The 22,263-nt window shown below is 37.6% G+C and overlaps 1 protein-coding gene across 1 annotated transcript in view; it reads left to right on the top strand.

The window, feature by feature from the left end:
• The window catches only part of GK5 (glycerol kinase 5), a 51,454-nt gene that overhangs the window by 21,760 nt on the left and 7,431 nt on the right, over positions 1-22,263 (top strand). Inside the window, exons 5-12 of the mRNA XM_036757105.1 lie at positions 4,841-4,972; positions 10,102-10,177; positions 10,474-10,535; positions 10,878-10,951; positions 11,277-11,337; positions 13,161-13,287; positions 15,010-15,114; positions 22,028-22,122. Coding sequence (XP_036613000.1) covers positions 4,841-4,972; positions 10,102-10,177; positions 10,474-10,535; positions 10,878-10,951; positions 11,277-11,337; positions 13,161-13,287; positions 15,010-15,114; positions 22,028-22,122 — 732 coding nt within the window. The remainder of the gene's footprint in view (positions 1-4,840; positions 4,973-10,101; positions 10,178-10,473; positions 10,536-10,877; positions 10,952-11,276; positions 11,338-13,160; positions 13,288-15,009; positions 15,115-22,027; positions 22,123-22,263) is intronic.

Consider the following 22,263-nt stretch of genomic DNA (forward strand, 5'->3'; position numbering starts at 1 on the left):
CATTACCACATAAACTGAGCCCCCGTTTGTAGCTGTAGTGCAGTAACTCTTAGCTTCTTTAGCTTTTGTGTGCCATGGACCCCTTTTAGCAGCAGTTTGGGGAAGCCAGAATAACATTTTTAAATACATAAAATCAAATACATGGGATTGCAGAGGAAACCAAAAGTTGGTGAAAATAAAGATGTCATTTTGGTAGACCCATGAGCCTTACCACAGTTCAACATTCTAGGTTGTAACCTATCCATGCCTTCTTATTCTTCAGTGATTCTCATCCATGACTTCTCATCAGTCCTCCATAGATAATCTAATCAGAGTGCTGTAGGACTCCTCTTGGTCTCTTAGGATCTCACTGGTACCAACATACACATTGGTTATCTAGTCCCTTGTTCTTCCTGTTCCTGGTCCATCTCCTTTTCTGATTATACATTTCACAGATGACATCTCTTAGGCTATTTTTGCAGGCACACTGTGATAGTTCACCTGCTACAGCTTGCTTAGACCCACTGAGCTGCTCTTTGTTTTCCTTTGAATCACCTGCAAGTTCTCTGGCTGGTGGTGGTGCACAGTTCACAGCTGTTTAGCTGTGAGAATACTGTAGCTAAGAGAATATTGGGAGCCAGAAAAGGAATTTATGTCAGTGAAGCTTTGGATCATTGATAGCACAGTATACTTTCATGGTCACTTAGCCAACAAGCATTTTATCAAATAGTCATTATGTGCCTGGTCCTGGGCTAAGGGCTGAGGCTACAAAGAGTGGCAAAAGCAGTCTCCACCCTCGAAGAGCTCACAATCTAATGGGAGAGATACATACAAAGGAGATGGAGCTGGGGGACAAGGAAAGGCCTTCCTCAGAAGGGGGAACCTGAGCTTCATCTTGCAGGAATCCAGGGAAACTCATAGATGTGAATAAGGAAGGAGAGCATCCCAGGAATAGGAGATGGAGGTGGTTTATAGAATGCCGCTGAGCCCCTGTGGCCAGTATAGCTGGACTGTACAGTACCCGTGGAGAGGAGTAAAGCATAAGATCAGAATCAGAGAATTTAAGGGTTGGACTGGACCTCACCAGTCGTTTAATTCCACCTTACTTAACCTGAATCCACATTAAAATGTACTTAACAAGTAGCTGTCTACTTGATGACCTTTAAGAAGGAGGAGCCCAAGAACAAATCTAAAACTTTCTCTGTATAATAGCCCTTCATGTTGGATTCCCTGAGCCTCCTCTTCTTCAGCCGTCCTCACATGACTTGGACTCGAGGCCCTTCCCCATCCTCGTTGGCCTTCTCCATCTTACCAACGTCTTTCTTCAATTTCAGTACTTAGAAGTGAACATAATATTCCAGGTAAGGTGTTAAAGGTGAGGCTACAGTCTAGATTTTCCCTTCCTTGTTCCTGGCAGCTGTTCTTCTCGGTGAAGATCAAGATCACATTAGCTTTTCTGGCTCCTATATCATCCTCGGTATATTATGTTGAGCTTGAAATCCTCTCTAAGCCATAGGTCTTTCTTCAGAACAGCTGTCTAACCCCGCCTCTCCCATCCACTTGTGAAGATGATGGTTTTTTTGCACCTGAGTCTGAGACTTTACGTTTATCCCCTTTGAATTTCATTTTATTAGATTGAGCTTAGTGCTCTGGGCTGTTAAGATGCTTTAGGATCTCCATTGTGAGCTCTGTCTCCCAGCTTGGTTTCATCTGTGTGTCTGATGAGAATATTTTCCACCAGTATTTTCAAGATTATTGCCTCTCTCATAGATTTCTTCTTTGTGTGTTTGGTTTGGTCCAGACTTTCTTCTTGACCCTCTCCTTTGGTGCCATTTATACTACTTTGTATAGCACAGGGACTGAGTTGTTAATTTGAATGTAGTGATTCCACTGTCTTCAGTGATGAAAACATCATTAGGGAAACCCTGTCGATCTTGTCCCATTTCATCTGTAAAATTGGGGGTGGGTGGACTGGATGATTTCTGAGTTCTCTCCATACTCTAGGTCATTGATCCTGTGAGTCCCCATCTCTCCCTTTTGGAACAGTCTGGCTTAGATACATGTGCCTGATATAAAGCTATCAACAGCTTTGCTATTTTGGAAGGTGGTACGCTCCCTACCTTTCATTATCCTTCTCCTTATTGTTTTCCCTGTGAATTTGTATTTTAAGCCAGTGTGACCTTTAAGTGCTCTGTCTCTCTACTTGTTAAAGAAATCAAGCATTTGCTGACTTGAGGCAGTTTCAGGGTTCTTCTGGTCTTCTTGTAGGAACATCTTTACATCACCTAGACTTCAGTAAAAGATCCTGATCATTTGAATCTATATATTTTCCTTTTATGTTTTTCCCATTTTGGCATTAGTAGCTTGCCTGAATAGGTCAGGTTTGAGCTGTTGCTATTACACACAATGTCTTCTCATATTTGTTATTCTAATTTGATATTTTTTTGACCATTTTCTCCAACTAGTCTGTGGTCTGAGTACTCACAGACCGGTATTTTGAAAATGACTTCCTCATCAATAAATTTTCATTTTTTGTCTGTTAAAGATATGCCAATTTCATTTTTTCATGATGTTGGTCAGAACTCACTGTTTCATTAAAATGTAAAAATTTTGTGGGCAGGGACTATTTTTGCTTTTCTCTTTTTGTATTCCAGCACTTAGCATGATTACTGGTACCGAGTAAGCACTAATAAATGCTTGTCAATTAGCCAATTCCAAGTCTCTCTTTGAAGAAAGTATTAATGATACACTGGCAGGAGACTTCTGAAAAGTGTGTAAACCTTTGATTTCTTTCATATCTTAATCCTGAAGCATATTTTCCGTGTTTTTCATTGTCCTACCCTGTACCCTCTTTCTCATTGATGTTAGTGAACATCATTATGTGTTGACTTGGTTTGGGAAATCTTGTAGAATTTTTGTTTTGTAGAATTTCTCTGGCTCTTTATTATCTGACACATGGTTATTTCTACATAAGCTTCAGTTATCTTCCTGGTAGTCTTTTTGCTTATGTTCATTTCTTCTGTCCTCTTGCTAAAGATTCCTTCCCAGCTCCAGGTGTTCTTGACTTCAGATTTTTTTTTAGAGTACTTTGATCTCTTCTTTGCTTTCTTGTGGTTTTGTTGGTTGGTTAAATTCCTTGTTGCTTCTATGGGTACATATGTCATTTGATTAGGCCATGCCACAGTGTCTGTAACCTTGCTATCCATACAGAACTTTCTACTGCCCATGGATAAAAACCTCCACCTCCAGAAAACATGCTCTGCCTCATTAGGTAGTGGACTGTTGTTTCTTTTTTGGCTAATGAGTGTACACTTCCTGTATTTAAATTCTTTGGAGATTCTATGATTCTGTTTATCAGTGAGGAAAAAGATGGAAGGAATAACATTTCAGGTTCCTATTGTTTATAACCCCTTCATTCTCTGGGAAAGTGTGAGAGCTTAACAGCCAAACAGAAAGCAAGAGGAAAAGGTGGAGGAAGCAACTTTGTTTAGTGCATTGTGTCATTTTGGTGTGTTATATCAGTTCATGAAGCAGTGGTATCCATTTTCACCATGTAATAAATAGCTCCATTAGCTTTTAGCTCCATTATTTGTTTGACGTTATGAATTCTCTTTCACATGGACATCTGAGTTGACTGGACTGATTTTTTTTTTGTTATATCCAACTTCTATCTTAAATTTTACGTAAGTCCTGCTCTGGGCTTTTCAAAAAAGAATCAGGCTATTGAGAAGCAAGCCTGAAACTGTAAGAAGATACTCTTTTCATTCTTGATAATCTGATAAAGCTTGGATATAATCTAAGAGTGAAATGTGGAAGATTTAGAATTATTTTACTTATTAGTCTGTAATCAAACACCTTCATCCCGGATTAGTTTTAACCTAACTTTCTTCCACATGTATTCCAGTGTTTTGAACTGAGAAAAAGTTCAGGAAGCAAATTTCTTTTTTTTTTTTTTCAAGTATATTTGGTTTTATAACATTGTCAAGGTTTCAAGTCATAGATTTGATTTGAAGCCAAGATATGGGAGTATAAATAAAATGAAAATGTTTAAAATGTTACTTTTTAGCAGAGGCAACAGAGTAGAAAGTAAGCTGGCCTTTATGCCAAGAAGCCTTAGGTTCAAGTGCTGCCTCTCATCACAGACCAACTGTGTAGTCCTGGACAAGTCACTTAACTTCTTAGCCCTAAAGGCAGCTCCTAAAGATTATAAACTTCTGATATGCTAATCACCATTGATGAAGATAATTTCCTCACTAGGGAAATCCCTATGGCAGTGAAATCACAGTCTGGCTATACCATCATCTTTAGATTTTGGCTAATGGATGCATACCTACTATATTAAAATTCTTCCTTTTGAAGATCCTGTCCTTGTTCCTATTCCCAATCCCCAACTTGAAACTAGCAAACAGCCCCATTTGTAATTATGCTCTTGAAGCCCAGTACGGTTATTAGTGCCCCAATGTTGCTAACTGGCCTGCACTTGTCTGGGGACTCCAGGACAAAGTTCACTGTCTGGAGTTGGCCTCCTTGATGCATTGTGACTGCTATAAACATGACACCTTTCTATTTCAGTCTGAAATAGCCTGGCTGCTCAAGAGGACTTTTATTTGTGCTAAGGACCCCTGGCCACGGTAAACATGGCTGAATTAGGCAGTGAAGCATTTCAGCTCTCTGCTCATACTCATTTCCCTTTATTGAGGGGATTTTTTGAAAAACCTATTCAGTACACAAGATGGAGACCAAACTATGTTTCTGAATGGTTTAAAGAAATTGTGTTTGGCACTTCCTCATATAATTAGCATAATCTTCTAAAAAGAAAGTGAAATACCTACTTTTAACATGTACTCTTTTTGTTAAACAGCTAATACATAATTCCTGCAAAGTACTTCACCTTTTCACTCGAAGTAAAAGACTTTTAGGCGCCAGTTTATTCACTTTTACGACTCAGCAAGTGGGTTTGAGATTGGCCTGGGTTTTACAGAACATGACTGAGGTAAGAACACAATGTGGTGATGGGGTGGGGCAAGAGGACTTTGGGGAAGAAACATTTCCAGGTGTAAATGTTGTAATTCATCCATATAGGTAAAACCTATGCTTTCACCTTAGAGTTGGGACAGGAAATTGGGCACCTCTGGTTTTTATTCCATTTTTAAGCATTTTTGAGACTCAGATCCAAGTCCTACGTCAGCAATTAAGATCAAAGACAAGATGTACCCTGTGCCTCATTGCATGCTAGTTAGGTATGTAGAGAGACGTTCGAGATGTGAATAGTTGGCACCCAGTAGATTTATTAAGGATTAATAATTTCGCCAGTCCTGTGATCTTTGTCTCTGTATGCCTCAGCCAGCCACATCATCTCATCATCCCCAAGACTTCCCCATTTGTAGCCCCCTGGCCGCCTTCCTCCCATACTTGATTTTCAACTTTACGGTGACCTCTGGTCCTTAATCTTTACCAGCTGTCTCACTCTATTGCTCAGTTCTAGCCTCACTTTCTTCCCTTCACAGTCTTCATACTGTGGCCAACCTGTTCAGCTGTTCATTGTACGCCATCCTTTAATCTTTTACCCCATTTGCCTTCTGTTCATTTTCTGTTCTTCAAAAATGGTTCGCTCCCACAATCCTGTTTTTCTACTTCTACCCTAGAATCACTGAACACTGCTAGAGGAAGACATGAAACCATGCTGATTCATGTTCTCATACCAATTCCTGTTCTCTAATCTCAACTGATCCCTCACTGCTGCATGGCAGTCTTTTTATTCTTCCATGATGGACTGACTCCTTTTATTTCCTGCAGAGACTGTCACAGAACTGCTCTCGTGCTCCTTGAGTGCAGCCTATAATTAGTGGTGTTACTTTTGAGTGTATAACTGTTTTATGTGCGTATGTGTTACATATGGGGAGGGGGCAGTATTTGTTCAAACCATTAGACGATTTACAGGTTGTTGTATTGAGTCCTGTAGGAAATTTATATATCTATGGAGGGGGTGTGTGTGTGTGTGTGTGTGTGTGTGTGTGTGTGTGTGTGAGTGCCCTTAGGAACTTCACAATGCTATTTCAGGAGATAAGTCATAAACAGAAGGAAAGTTAAGTAAGTTTTAAACTACATGACCATGATACAGTCATTATAACGAGTCACTATTTGATCAATTGCCAAATTAATGTTATAGATCAGTACCGTGAATAGGAAATTTAACCTTCTAGTCCTGGTTATTCAGGGATAGAATTACATGAGGTGAAATACCTGTCTTCTAGCAATCACATTTAAGAATACATTGTACAAAATGCAAATTAGGATCCCTTTGATTTAACTCATAGATGCAAGATTAATTTTCTTTGGCAATTGGATGTGATCAGTTATTGAGAGTTTTATATGTGCTTTAACAAATCATCTTAATAGACATTCAATACAGATTAACACTTGGCTATAAAGAATCAATGTATCTGTACAGAACACTCCTGTTTTCTATTGCCTCCCCTTCCTACTTCCAAAAACAAATCAGAAGGGAAAACTGCTGAAGAAAAAAATAATACTAGACTTCCATATTAGTTAAAGGAATCCTGCCAAAAATATTTTCCCTATATAATAAAGATTACAGGCAATCTGTAGAAAAGGTTGCACTCTTAAAGTTCTCTAGGAATTTAGTTGTTTTCAATTCAGAATACAGTTTTCTAAAGAAACATGAAGGTGTTGTATGTTAGACCTAGGCCAATGTGATATTCAGCTCTTGAGACTGGAACCACATGTTATACCCCTTGCTCATGTCACAGTTAAAGAAAAGTCCACCTGACCAGATGTGGGAAGGATACTAAACAAGAATAACTTGGCTTGGGTTTACATAACCTCCTTCATTTCTGTCCAGAAATATATCTGGTGAGCAAGGCAGGGGGTGAGTTGTGTAGCAGTGACACATCTGTCCAGTCTAAAGGACAGTGACTTCTCCTGGGCTCATCTCTTCAATGCCACCGTTGTTGTTGTTAGTTGTCCTTTCATTCTTGAAGAGGACCATGACATCAGGGACAGGATGCCATGACTTGCAAGTGAGGAAGCGCTGTGCAAAGTCACTGGCCTTACTTTTTCCTCCACCGCCACCTGGGTCCAGTGATGAGATATAGATCAGAATGACTGGAGATGGCCCAGGATGCAGTGGGAGGCCTTGGCCTTTTTAAGCTAAGCTCTTTCCCAGGCCTCAGTTTGTCTGAGGCAACACCCAATCAGCGATTAAAGCTAAGTAAGAAATGAGGCAGAGAATGGCCTCTTTGACTTGAAGACCATGAGGGTTTCTGGCCAAAACAGAAACAATTGCTATTTACATTCACACTGAGCAAATCAGGGCTCAAACAATAACTAGGAGGCAGCTATGAAGTTCCTTCTGAGCCTGTCAAGCTTCTCAGACAGGGATCCTTAGTCTTATTTTGTGTCATGAGCCCATTGGGTAGACTGGTAAAGCCCATGAACTCCTCCAAGTAATTCTTTTAAATGCATAAAAATATATAATAGTACCAAGAAAACTAGTTATATTAAAATATAGTTATCAAAATAGTAAAAAAAAAACCAACTCATAAAACAAAAATGCTAAGTTTATGGGCCCTTGCTTAAAAACTCTTGTTTTAGAGGGAGAAATTAGGGTAGCCTGAATGTTGGGCATCCCAGTAAATACTGTTCTTTTCTACCATAAAGGGTAATTGAGTTTCTAGGTTAGCTCAAAAAAGCTCCTTTAATCTGTAACATAACAACTATAGTATGAATCAGACAATAGACCCTTATATACCTTTTTTGATTTTTCTGTTGAGATAACTACATTCCAGGTATAAACATATAGAGCAGGATATTTTCTCTCCTCCCCAACATAGTACCAGTGAGAAGGGTATATACTCTTTTCTTTTCAAAAGCTCACATATTCACCTACTGTGTGAATTTACTTTTCCCTTCCCTACTATTGCCCCAGCTCCCAAGGTCATTTTGTTTGGGGTCTTAGTGGCTCTTGCAGCCTTTCACGATAGGGATAGGACTTGTTTAAGAGGACCTCCGGGGTTCTGAAAGCATGGTGGAGGCAGGTGAGATGGAGGCCTTGGGCTCACTGGCTCACTGCAGCCATCTTGCATTTGGATCTGATGGATGAAGGTCAAGGGCCTGGGCAGAAAGGACACTTTAGGCATCCTGGGGGAGTTGAAGTTTTCAAAGAAGAGTTATAGGGGTCTTTTGAGGGTATCTACTGGCAACTCAAATTCCTTTAGGAAGGTGGCCGGAGATATTTTAGGGGTAGTGACTGGAGGTCATTCGTATTTATGAGTCATTTATAACTTAGATCTTCTCAAGCAGACTCTGTTTGCATTTGTCATAATCTTTTTTTGTGCAAATATAGTGTCAGAAATAGTCTGAGCTCGCTATGTATGCTAAAGTTTCCTTTATATGTAGGTAAGCCAAACCAAAGTAAATCTAAGATGTTTTTGTACAAACAAGTACATTTGTAATTTGTACTCAGGAAGAGAGTTTTGCCTTAAGTTTTACAATAAAAGAGAGTTTTGTTTCCCTCGTCCCTAGGAATGGCTTTTCTGCTCCTCTCCGCCCACCCAGATGTTTTGTGTACTTCAAGACTGGATTTAATTACTGGGTCTTCCACAAAACCTTCCCTGATTGCTTTTCCCCACTGATTCCTTTTTGGTGTTCTGTAGGATTTATTCCCGTTATCGTATATTTTATTCTTAAATCTATTCTGTCTTGTTTCCTGTGTTTCTGTCTTACCTCCCCAAGATTGTAAACTCCTGGAGGACAAGAATGGTGTGAACTCTTGTATCCTCCCCAGGGTGCCTAGGAGATGTTAAAGATTCATAGTCATTTGTTAATTTGAAGTTTTGCTATTTTGTATTTGTATGGCATCTTCTTTCTGAAAAGCTCATGTTCAGATAGGAATAGATCATTTGTCTGATTAAGTTTTGTTGATAGTTGATTATTATAAAACATAATTAATCTTTAACTTCTTATTTGCAAAGCATTCCTTTCATTTTAGTTATTAATATTCTAACTTTCACATTAACAAACAACTATTAAAAGATATTTTAGATGAGACATTAAGGCACTTTTGGTGGAATTGTGAACTGATCCAGTTATTCTGGAGAGCAATTTGGAACTATGCCCAAAGGCCTATAAAACCGTGGATAAAGAAAAACAATATAAGGCGTGGTTTGCCTTTTTTCTTGTTTGGTTTGGTTTTTTTCTATAGAAGAATTCAGGGTGGTTTAGAAAGATGTAAATTAAATCGAGGTAAAAGTAGGGTTATATTAAATTGTTTAGAAAACAGAGATTGATAAGAAGGGAATCTTAAACTTTTATACCCTTTGACCTAGCAATATCACTACTAGGTCTGTATCCCAAAAGAACTAAAAAACAAAAAGGAAAAGGATCTATATGTACAAACATTTGTAGCAGCTCTTTTCTGGTTGCAAAGAGTTGGAAATTGAGAGGATGTCCATCAATAGGGGAATGGCTGAACAAATTGTGGTGATTATGATGGAAAACAATTGAGCTATAAGAAATGATGAGCAGGATATTCTCAGGAAAACCTGGAAAGACTCACATGAGCTGATGTAAAGTGAAATGTACTGTGTACAAAGTAACAGCAATATCGTGCGATGAACAGCTGGAATGACTTAGCTCTTCTCAGCAATATGATGATCCAAGACAACTCTGAAGGACTTAGGATGAAAAATGCTATCCTCCCCCAGAGAAAGAACTGATGGTGTCTGAATACAGATTGAAACATGCTTTTTAAATTTTATTTTTCTTGAGTTTGTTTTTTGGTTTGGGGGTGGTTTCTTTTTGTCTGTTTTCTTTCACAAACGACTTATCATGGACATTTTTTGTGTGACTACGCATGTATAACCTATATGGAATTGCTTGCTTTCTCAGTCAAAGGGGGTGGGGAGGGAGGAAGGAAGAGAATTTAGAACTGAGTTTTAAAAAAGAATGTTAAAAATTGTTTTTACATGGGGAAAAATATTATTAAAAACATATTTTAGAAGAGTTTGGCAATGTTTTTCCCCTTTAGTATAGACTAGCACATTAAAATCTGTACATCTAACTTTTTTATTAAATGTAATTTTGCATTTGGGGGTTTTCTAGGTACAGAAAGCAGCTGCAGAAGAAAACTGTTGCTTTGGGACCATTGATACTTGGCTACTGTATAAGCTCACAAAAGGTAGGGCTAACATGGCAAAGTGATAAACTCAATTAAGTGGATTTTGAAACACAAATGTATATAAAGGAGCTTCCCCATCCCAGACCCTCTCCTCAGAGCCTCAGTTTCGGTCACAAGTAAGCAAGTAGAGCCAGTTTAAGCATTTTGAAATAGGGAGCTACCTCTAAGGCTTTGCATCCCAAGAAATTGGTAGTAATAGCCTGGATGCAGGTCTACACATTATTAAACCTTGACTTGTCTTCACATGTTCTTTGTGAAACCTAGAGCTAAATATCTTATTTTCATCTTAAATGCAGGTTCTGCATATGCCACAGACTTTTCGAATGCTAGTACAACTGGAATTTTTGACCCATATCAGGTAGAAATTTTTTGTGTCTTTGAAAGCTAATTATAATAAATTATCAAGATTGGCTCTGAAAGAGCGTTGAGAAAATGTACCTTCATTTCCTCTGTGCAGATCTAGGAGACTATAAGTGTGAAATATGCGTACTGTCAGATAAAACTGCTGATTAGTTTGCTTGAACTGCTTTTTCCCCCCTTTAAAAAAATCTTTTAAAAGGATGGCTAAATCATTTGGGGATTGAGGAGGGATATGCTTGGAATGAAAGTGATGTGAAAAAATATGGAAAAAATAAGGTAAAAGAGAGCTAAATTATTAAGCAAATCAGCTCTGATTCTTATGATGTATTTTTGTGTTCAGATGTGTTGGAGTGGGCTCCTTACTTCTATGCTTTCAATACCGGTCTCTCTCCTGCCCCCTGTGAAAGATACAAGGTAATAATAAGCCTCAGATAAAAGAACCCACAAAAAAATCTTTTAATCCATTTTATTTTCTTAGAAAGGGGGATCGTTATGCAGAATCTTAAAATGCTATAGGATTTTTCTTTTCGATTTGTAAATGTGTATACTGCATATAGTACTACATACTAAAATATTTTTCTTAAATTATACTTAAAAGTGATTTTTAATCATAATGCAATGGACCTTTGTGCTACTAATTGCCTAACATTTAGATCTAAACTATTATTGGTTGTTAAAATCTTAAATTCCTGTTTTTAAAGGCATAAATGACTAATTTGAAAACTCATTTTACTTAAAGTCACAACTTTGGATCAGTGGATAAAGAAATACTTGGAGTGTCCATACCAATTGTGGCCTTGGTGAGTAGAGAGTTTAAGAGCTCCCCTTTGTGGTTTAAAGGAGGTTAATTTCTAGGAATAGCCAGAATTGATTATGGGGGAAACAGCAGGCCTTGACTACAAAGTGGACTGACTGACAAAGGGCCCTAAATCCTCCTGAAAAGGAAGGTCCAGACTGTTGGCCCAAAGGCCTCTGTGTTGAAACTACTTTGAAGTTTTTTGTAATCTCTTTTTGTGGCTGTGTTTAGAAAATTTTGTTGAAGTTTTGTTTGAAAGGGTTTTTTCAATAGGGATGTGGTTCTTTTATTCATTTGTTTTTGAGGGACCTGGTATTTGATGTTTTCTGTGTGAATTAAAGTTTTCCCTAGATACTGCCATAGCTGAAGGTCATTGTTTAACATGGCCAGCAGCTGCTGCTAGAGGAGAGGTTTCTTTTTCTTTAGAAAGCAGCTATAACCTACTAGGGAAAGCGTCACTTGGAGTCCCAATGGCTTGGTTCCAATCCTAGCTCTCTGACTCACTATGCATGAGACCTTGGGCCAGTCACAAACTCTCTCAGCTTCAGTTTCCTCTTCTGTAAAAATGGAAATACTAATTCCTATACTATCTTAGGCTGTTACAAAGCTCAAATTAAATGTGAAAGTGCTTTATAAGCCATACATTCTATATAAATTTAGGGTAGCTAGGTGGCACAGTGGATAGAGTGGTGGGCCTTGAGTCTTTCCTAAGTTAAAATCTGGCCTCAGACACTTAATAGATATGTGACCCTGGGTAAGTAACTTAACCCTGTTTGCCTCAGTTTTCTCATCTATAGAATGAGCTGGAGAAGGAAATGACAAACCCCTTCAGTATCTTTGCCAAGAAAACCCCAAATGGTGTCACAAAGAATTGGACATGACTGAAAAATGACTGAACAATTTACTATATGCTGAAAGAGGGAATAATGATCATGAGGGGGATAAATTGTTAGTACCTGCTTCTGCTAGATGGGAAAGAGGAATGTAAGGTAATCAAAGGAAGTAACATAGGTCTTTTAGCTGATCAAAATGCAAATTGAGACATTTATTTGACTGTCATTAACCAAACATTTATGATAGTGACTGGAAGAAACCATACTAACTACCAAAAACTGCTCTATCCCATTTGGTCCCAAGAGCTTTATGGATAAAAAAAAAATAAGGCATGGTTTGTTTTTTTTCTTGTTTGGTTTTGTTCTACAGAAGAATTCAGGGTGATTTAGAAAATAGAGATTGATAAGAAGGAAATCTTAAACTTTTAAAATTTAAAGTCTGCTCTATACCTATTATCATCTCTTTTTTAATAGTTAATTTTTTTTGAGTCTAGAAATTTATATTTCTCCCTTGTATCTAATGTAAACTATAAAGCCTGATGGTTTAACTTTAGACTAAATCAAGACACCACCTGGTGGCAGCATGTCCACATTACAGTTCTTTTGAGTGGTTGAATTCCTAAGGTGAAATTGCAGGCCTGTGTAGTGGTCAAGGGCATGTACACAGCCTCTGTGTCCTCTCCACCACTGTGACCAGGTTTTAAGGCATGAGATTCTTTTATATGGTGTATAGAGGTATCAATCATGTTTCTAATAGTAGACTCTTAGAGCACATTAAGATATGTATTTTTAAGGTAATTGCCCTTTAGTGGAAAGGGCCCATACATAACAATATGGAAGAATCAACCAAATATATTTCCAGCCCCAGAATGAATCGTACCTTGATTATTTTTTGAATAGTTTTCTTTTAAAAAGCAAATGTCTAATGAGATATGATATATAACTTCGAAACTGATTGGGTCAGCAGATGTTTATCTTTTGGTAATTGATACAGGTAGCTGACCAACAGGCAGCCATGTTTGGGGAATGCTGCTTTCAGAGAGGAGATGTGAAGCTCTCTATGGGAACAGGGACTTTTTTGGATATTAATACTGGAACTAACCTTCAACAGACTGTTGGAGGTAAGTAGTCAAACTCTTTTCTGTTGTTTGTTTATTATGAATAAAAGCACATCTCTTAAGAAAACTCGAGCAGATCTTTCATGATACTATTAGGCAATCTCTTGCTATACATCGGTGATATCTTCTATTGGCTTTTCATAACCAGGTAACTGAATATCTTCTCTGTTTAAGTTGAGCCAGTAGTAATAAAAGGTTACCAAGTCCCATTTCCTTTTACTGTCTTGTGTTGCTTTTCTTTGCCTTCTAGCAACAAAAGACTGTTTATGTGATATTATTTATATATGTATACTTATGTAAAATATTATCTCCTTAATATCAGTTCAGAAAATGAGAGACACTGTGGTCAGCTTTCTAAATAATATTTGGGTAATACTAGAAACTCTGATTTGGACATCTGACAGTGCCTTAAGTCAAATCAGCCAGCACTTCTAATGCCAGGCCCTGTGTGAAGTGCGGATGATACAAAAAGAGGCAAAAACTGTCCCTGCTTTCAAGGAGCTCACAGTCTAATGGGGAAAGATAACATGCAGACATCTATGTGAAAACAGTACATACAGGATAGATAAAAATATATTTCATGTTCTGTAACAGATTTCTCTCTTTATGATTGAATTTATAGTGGTTCATTAGGGGGTTTTGCCTTTGGAGCAACCATTGATAAACCATCAAAGTTAGAAGTAGGTTTAATATTTTTTGGTGACTCCCAAACTTTCACCTTCTTCAAATGTTCCTGTTTCTTTTGAGGACATAATCTAGTCACCCAGGTTCGTAACCCTGGAGGCTCTCCTTGATTCTTTCCTCTGCCTTACCCACCATCCTCTTTTACGTTGCCAGGTCTTGTCAGTTCTACCTGCATAACATTGTACATGTTGGTCCTTTTCTCTCCATTCACACAACTACCACCCTCATACACATACCCAGTACTTTTCACCTGCTGTGTTATAATAGACTCCTACTTCATTTTCTTGACTTCTTTCTCTTCCCTTCTCCAGTTTGTCCTCGACGTGCCTTCCCACTAAAACATAAATCTGACAATGTCACATCTTGGCTCAGATCTTTGGTCCTTCCCACATATTCTTCAGCCCAGAATTTAAAGCCCTTCTAAAGTCTGGCTTTACTTTAACTTTCCAGACTTGTTTCACATTATTCTTTTTCACACAATCTTGGTTCCAGACTAAGTTGCTATTTCCCAAACTTGGTATTCTGTCTTCTGCCTTGGTGCCTCTACCAGACAAACCAACATATCTGGAATGGACTCAGTCTTTACTTTCTCCTACTACAATCCTCTGCATTCATGTGCCCCTTCATTCCTCAGCTGCCTCCTTCTCTCTCTCTCTCTCTCTCTCTCTCTCTCTCTCTCTCTCTCTCTCTCTCTTCCTCTTCCTCTTCCTCTTCCTCTTTCTCTCTCCATTTTATATCCCCAGGAATCTCTTTGAGGTCAAGCCCTGGTTTGCTTTTTGGTTTTTTTTTTCCTTCAGCATTGTATATGAAGCACCTTGCATGTGGTAGGAACTCAGTGTTAACCGAATCAAATTGAAGACTAATTTCTCTAGAAAACTGTCTCAAAATAGCTTTGGATTTTACTTAGTACAGTACTTGTTTGGAAATTGGCAGATATGTAGAAGTCTTTAAGATGACTGAATTATCCCATTTTAAAATGTCTCTGAAAAAGGGAATCATGTATTAAATATTGTGTAACTTGTACTTATTTTTATTTATAAGGTTTCTATCCATTAATTGGTTGGAAGATTGGTCCAGAAGTTGTATGCTTGGCTGAAGGAAATGCAGCCGACACTGGTACTGCCATAAAATGGGCCCAGAATTTGAGTAAGTAAACCTTCAAACTGATCATAAAATATGCTAAATTTAAGCTCTTGAATATTAGTACCAGTTACTCTTTTGATTGTAAACAGACAGGGTATTGACTGGTGTTTCTGCATAAGGACTTTGAATAAGAGCTCCTTATAGAAGTCTTTTGGAATTTGAAGGAATAGAACAAAAATGATTATTTGGAGGTTAAAACCAGAGAGAAATAAAGATGTAGTTAAGAGTTTCTACCTACTTCACTGGTTTTTTTTTTCCCTTGGATTTCTCAGTCAGAAGTTGGTTTGGTGCATTTTCTAGATCTGTTGGTTTTTTGTTTTAAATTTTAAAATTTTATTTTGTTAAATAATTCCCAATTACATGTAAAAAAGATTTTAGTGATCATTTTTTTAAATTTTAAGTTCCAAATTCTTTCCTTCCTTCTTGCCCTTCCCCTCTCCTCAAGGTGGAAAGCTTTTGATTTTGTTTATACACATGAGGTCATGCAAAATATAATTCTATATTAGCCATGTTGCAAAAGAAAATGCAAACAAAATAAAACAGTAAAAATAAAGAAAAATTTTAAAAGTATGCTTCAATCTGCATTCAAAGTTCATTAGTTCTTTCTCTGGAGGTGGATAGCATTTTTCATCGTAATCATGATTGGAAGACAATTGGAATTATCTTAGATCATTGTCTTGATCAGATTAGCTAAGTCTTACACAGTTGATCATCCTTATACTATTACAATGTACAGTTTTCTCCTTGTTCTGCTTGCTGAGTTCATCTAAGTCTTCTCAGGTTTTTCTGAAAACATCTTGCTCATCATTTCTTACAGCAAAATAGAATTCTATCACAATCATATACTACAACTTATTCAGCCATTACCCAATTGATGGGCATCCCCTTGATTTCCAATTCTTTGCCACCACAAAAAAATGCTGCTATAAATATTATTGAACATATGGGTCCTTTTCCCTTTTCTTTGATTTTTTTGGGATACAGACTTAGGAATGGTATTGTTGTGTCAAAGTGTGTGCACGGTTTTATAACCCTTTGAGCATAGTTCCAAATTGTTTTCCAGGAAGGTTGGACCAGTTCACAACTCAACCAGTAGTGATTTAGTGTCTCACTTTTTAGACATCCCCTCCAACATTTGTCATTTTTGTTTTCTGTCATGTTAACCAATCTGATCAATTTAAGGTAGTATCCCAGAGTTGTTTTAATTTGCATTTCTCTAATTGGTAGTGATTTAGAGCATTTTTTCATGTGACTATTGATAGCTTTGATTTTTTTTTCTTCTGAAAACTGCCTTTTCATATCCTTTGACTATCCACTAGGGAATGGCTCTTATTTTTATAAATTTGACTTAATTCCCTATATATCTAAGAAATGAGGCCTTTATCAGAGAAACCTGCTGCAAATTTTTTCCCCCAGTTTCTTGTTTTCCTTCTAATTTTGACTGCATTCATTTCGCTTGTTCAAAAGCTTTTTAATTTTATGTGATCAAAATTATCTATTTTACTTCCTGCAGTCCTGTCTATCTCTTTTTTGTTCATAAACTCTTCCCTTATCCATAGATCTGAGGGGTACATTTTTCCATGCTCCCCTAATTTAATTGTAGTATAGTACTTTATGTCTAATAATTTATCCATTTTGATCTTATCCTGATAATATGATGTGAAGTGTTGGTCTATACCTAGTTTCTGCTAAACTACTTTCTACTCTTCTCAGTAGTTTTTGTCAAATGTTGAGTTTTTACTCCAACAGCTTGGATCTTTGGGTTTATCAAACACTAGATCATTTACTACTCTGTGTTGTGTAGTTAAGCTGTTCCGCTGATCTACCACTCTCTTTCTTAGCCAGTACTAGATTGTTTTAATGATTACCGCTTTGTAATATGGTTTGAAATCTAGAATAGCTAGTCCTCCTTCCTTGACTTTTTTTTTCATTGATTCCCTTGATATTCTTGACCTTTTGTTCTTCCAGATGAATTTTATTACTATTTGGTAGTTTGATTGGTATGGCACTGAATAAGTAAATTAACTTAGGTAGAATTGTCATTTTTATTATATTGGCTCAGCCAACCTGTGAGCAATTAATATTTCTGCAGTTCTTTAGGTCTGTGTTCTGAAGTGTTCTGTAATTATGTTCATATAATCCTTGGGTTTGTCTTTGGTAGGTAGACCCCCAAGTATTTTATATTGTCTGCAGTTACTTTAAGTGGAATTTCTCTTTCTATCTCTTGCTGCTGGGTTTTGTTGGTAGTATATAGAAATGCTGATTAATTATGTGGGGTTATTTTATATCCTGCAACTTTGCTTAAGTTGTTATTTGTTTCATCTAGTTTTTTAGTTGATTCTGTAGGGTTTTCTAAGTATATCATCATATCTGCAAAGAATGATAATTTTGTTTTCTTGTTCTATTACTTTTTCTTGTCCTATTGTTACAGCTAGCATTTCTAGTACAATATTGAATAATACTGTAATGGTACGACATCCTTGCTTCACTCCTGATCTTATTGGGAAGGCTTCAAATTTATCCCTGTTACAGATAATCCTTGCTCTGGGTTTAGAATAGATACTACTCATTATTTTAAGAGGTTCCATTGATTCCTATGCTTTGTAGTATTTTTAATAGGAATGGGTATTATAGTTTGTCAAAAGTTTTTTTCTGTATCTATTGATATAATTATATTATTTTTGTTGTTATTTTTACTGATATAACCAATTATGCCAATAGCTTTCCTAATGTTGAACCAGCCTTGCATTCTTGGTATAAAATCCCACCCAATCATAGTGTATGATCTTTGTGACATAATGCTGTGATCTCCTTGCTAGTATTTTATTTAAATTTTTTGTATTGATAGTCATTAAGGAAATTGGTCTGTAGTTTTCTTTCTCTGTTTTTGCTCTCCCCGGTTTAGGTATCAAAACTATTTTTGTCTTATAAAAGGAATTTGATAAGACTCCTTCTTTACCTATTTTTTCAAATAGTTTATATAGTTTGGGGATTAATTTTTCCTTAAACGTCTGGTAGAATTCACTTGTAAATGTATCTGGTCCTGAGGATTTTTTTCTTATGGAACTCATTGATGGCTTATTCAATTTCTTTTTCTAAATTAGGTTTATTTAAGCATTCTATTTCCTCTTCTATTAATCTGGACAGTTTATATTTTTATAAATATTCATCCATTTCACTTGGATTATGTACTGGCATATAGTTGGGCAAAATAGCTTCTAATAATTGCCTTAATTTCATCTTTATTGGTGGTTCGTTCACCCTTTTCATTTTTGATACTAGTAATTTGGTTTTTTCTTTCATATTTTTTAACAGTTTAACCAATGGTTTATCTATTTTATTGGGTTTTTTTTTCATAAAACCAGCCCATAGTTTTCTTTATTAGGTCAATGGGGTTTTTTTTGCTTACTTTTTACATACTTACTTTACATAATTTTACTTACTTTTTCTAGGAAGTATTTTCTTTTTCTTCCAGGAATCTTGTTGGGCATGTGTCCACTTCACATTTCTTTGAGACTTTGCTTATTTTGATTTCATTATCTTGTTCTGAGTTTGTCTTGATCTTCCGTGGCACCACAATAGCTCTTCATGGTCAGGTTCTTTTTTTTTTTTGTTGTTTACTCATTTTCCATCCTATTTCTTGACTTGGGACTTTATGTTAATGTTTAGTTCTGTGCTTGATATGTATGTGCGTGTGTGTGTGTGTGTGTGTGTGTGTGTGTGTGTGTGTATCTGTTTTTAGTTCTCGTTCCTCAGGGTCTCTGACCAAAAATGCTCCTCTCTGCCCTTCAGCTATGACCCAGAAGTGGATATAGGCAATGGAGTTGCCAAACAATGTCTGGTCTTTCTGACCATTTGCCAGGTCCCCTTACCATCTCTGTCTTGAGAACTCCTAAAACTGCTACTGCTTTTGTTACCACCACCTAGTCCCACCACTGGTGTTTCATCCATGTGGGCTCCAGGACAGCCTTTTCTCCTATGTCATACATCTTTCTTTCTGACCTCTTCTGTTGTCTTGGGCTGGAAGAATGTCTCACTCTGACCTTTTGTTGGCTTTGCACTTCAAATTTTGGTTTGAGACATTATTTTAAAGTTGTTTGGAGGGGAATGTTGGGAAAATTTAGGTTTCTCTACTCCACCATTATGGCTCCCTTTAGATCTGTTTAGAGGAGTTGAGGGCCAGGAGAGAGGACAGAGCTAGCTGTGCTTCTTCCTACTACTTTGCCATCTGGGCTGTGCCTTCAAGTTTTATGTTATTTTATTTGGCCCATTATAGTGTTAAAATTTCAGCATTGAAAACTTCTTAGAACATTTCACCAGGGACTTTCTTCTAAGCTGATGCCGAATTACCATTCTGCCTGTATTTGGCCATTGAACTCATCTCCCCCATTCCCCATTGCACCCTTGGACTCCATCCATGGGACCTCAGTGCCACTTGCAGACCGTCTCAGCACCACACTGTAGTACAGATCTTCTGCCACACTACTGTCACACCAGGCCATCCTAGATGTATGCCTTCCCCCATCACACTTCTCTTTCTATGTTGCCTTTCCCTGTTAAAATAAGTTCTGTAAGGACAAGGACTGCCTCTCTTTCTACTGCCATTTGTATCCCCAGTGCTGAGAATATTGCCTGGCACATAGTAATTGCTTAATAAAAGATCTGTCTTCCCATCTGTCTCTATCCATATCTATCTATCTATCTATCTTGTTTATTCTGTGGATCCAGTCCTTCAGACAGTTCCACACCTACTTGTATTTCACCTGGGAACCTTCTTATACAAACTGCCAAGACGATTCTTTCTCATTCTCATTAGTCCTTCCTCTCCAGAGACATTTGTAGTCCTCTAGATTTATATAATACCACCTTAAGCATTGTTTCTCCAAAAAGGAAAAAGCTCTTGGGATAACTAAAGAGCCAGAGATTTCACCTAGACAGGAGAGTCCCATTTTCCCCTGACATCTATGTAGTCTTGAGTCCTCCCCATGAAATGAGAAAATTACTTCCTAGGGTTCCTCAGGAGTCACCCTCTGGATCCTGCCTTCATCTTTCCTTCCTTTAGGACCTGACCAGTCCACATGCCTCACATATCTGTCAAGGGGGAGGACCAGATATGCTCTTCACTGCAGTTCTGTCTCTTGCTGCTCCTCTCTCAGCTGCAGCAAAAGTCCATTCCTAGCTCCTGCTTCTCTTTTATTCCCATGGTAACAGAGTCAGTATTTACTGCTAGGACCCGATAGAATTCTGTTCCTAAATGGAGGAAACTTGGTCCAGGAGGGCCCCTGATTGTTCTACCATTAACATTCCATTACTGCTAGCTTACTTGGCTGTAGCTTCCATTTTGGCCCATAAATCTCTTGCTGCTTTCATCTGCTGGCATCTGTGGGGCCATGTGGTTCACTTGTAGAAATGCCTATTTCCCTTCACGAGAATCCAGTCAGAGGCTGTGTGTCACTCTCTCATCCTGTATTTCTTTTCTGCCTTTTAAAGCCCAAATCCTTAGGTGAAATCCAGACATAGGAATTAGCCATGAATCATTTCATCATTTTTTAAAATTTAACTAGCATTGTTTGTTTGTATCGTTTGTATTTAATTTCTAAAATTTGTATTTAATTTGTTTGCTTTTATTTAATTTGTATTGTTTATATTCAATTTCCAAAATTTAACGAAGATATCTTTTCTCACATTCCCATCTCTCCCTACCTCCTCTCTCCATTTACCCAGAGTTTAAATACCAAAAAAAAGCCTACCAGTTCAAAAGAAGCTTCTGTATGAAACTGTGAATCTTCATTTACATTGCTTGTTGTTTTAAAAAGTATAGAACAAATTCTACCTGTAACTTGATAAACTGCTCGATTATACGTGCTTCCTTCTGTTCTATGCATTTACAAACTTTTTTATCTTTTTGGTCAGACCTGGGCTGATATGATAAGTTTACACTCCAAGTTTAAACTCCTCTCTGGGCCACTAGTGTACTAGGAGTGAGTGTGTGGAGGAGAGAGCAGGAGATAATGAGCCTGGAAAGTGAGTCAGCTCATGAAAAGCTTTAAATGCCAAACAGAAGAGGGCCTGAGGCCACTGGAGTTATCCAGAACGGGAGTGGCCTGGTCAGACCAGAGCTTTTGGATATTCCCTTTGGCAGCTGTGGGGAGGGTGGAATAGAGAGGGGAGAAAGTCTCATCAGGGACACCAGGTTTTACTCTCCTCCTCTTTAAATTGCTTCTATTTAATCATCTTTTTACTTTTAAAAAAATTGTTTCATGAATGAAAAAGATTATCATATGATAGGCAGTCATGGATGAGTTGAGATCTGCACTTTTGGAAAGAAAAGCCACATGAATAAAACCATCACTTCATTTGAGCATTTATTTGTTTGTACCTTTGTATCCAGGGATGTGCTGGAGCCAGTTTATACAGGGCTCTTGGAAGCCAGCCAAATGGTGAATTTTCAGTGTGAGCATTTGTACCACAGAAATTGGCAAATGCTATAAATCAGAGCTTGATTTATTGGTTCGTTGATCATTTAGACTTAATAAAGTGATGGATAAAATGCAGATTAAACTTAAAAGTCAGTCTCGGGCCCATCTAGAATGTAAGCCCCTTTAGGGCAAAAGTTTCTTTTTATTTCTGTCTTTGTATCCCTAGGGCGTTGCGCATAGTAGGTGCTTAATAAATATTTCTTGAATTTAACTGGAGTAAAATACCATCAATGTTAGAGCAAAGTCCTCGATATTAGGGGCAAAATGTACTCAGAGCAATGCCTGGAGATGCCTACTACAGGGCTTGGGCAGTCGTGTTACTATATGGTCATCCCATATGTATATGGCGTTCTGGTGCTGATGAATCTTAGGGTTTTTCTATGTAACTATATTTTCATTTGTTTTTCTTCTTCTCTACACCCCAAAACTTTTTGCAGATCTTTTCACAGATGCTGACGAGACTGAAAAAATGGCTAAAAGTTTGCCAGATTCTGAAGGAGTTTGTTTTGTTCCATCTTTTAGTGGATTGCAGGTAAAAGAAAAAAATTCAGCCAGTGACAACTTTGTCCATACTCCCCTACCAGCTTCTCTCTAGATTGCTTTGACTTGGACCAGAGAACAATGTGCAGCACACCACGGGGGAATAGTGTCAGTTGAGCTAATAATGGATTTT

Source organism: Trichosurus vulpecula, chromosome 4, assembly GCF_011100635.1.
Source record: "Trichosurus vulpecula isolate mTriVul1 chromosome 4, mTriVul1.pri, whole genome shotgun sequence".
NCBI classification, from domain to species: Eukaryota; Metazoa; Chordata; class Mammalia; order Diprotodontia; family Phalangeridae; genus Trichosurus; species Trichosurus vulpecula.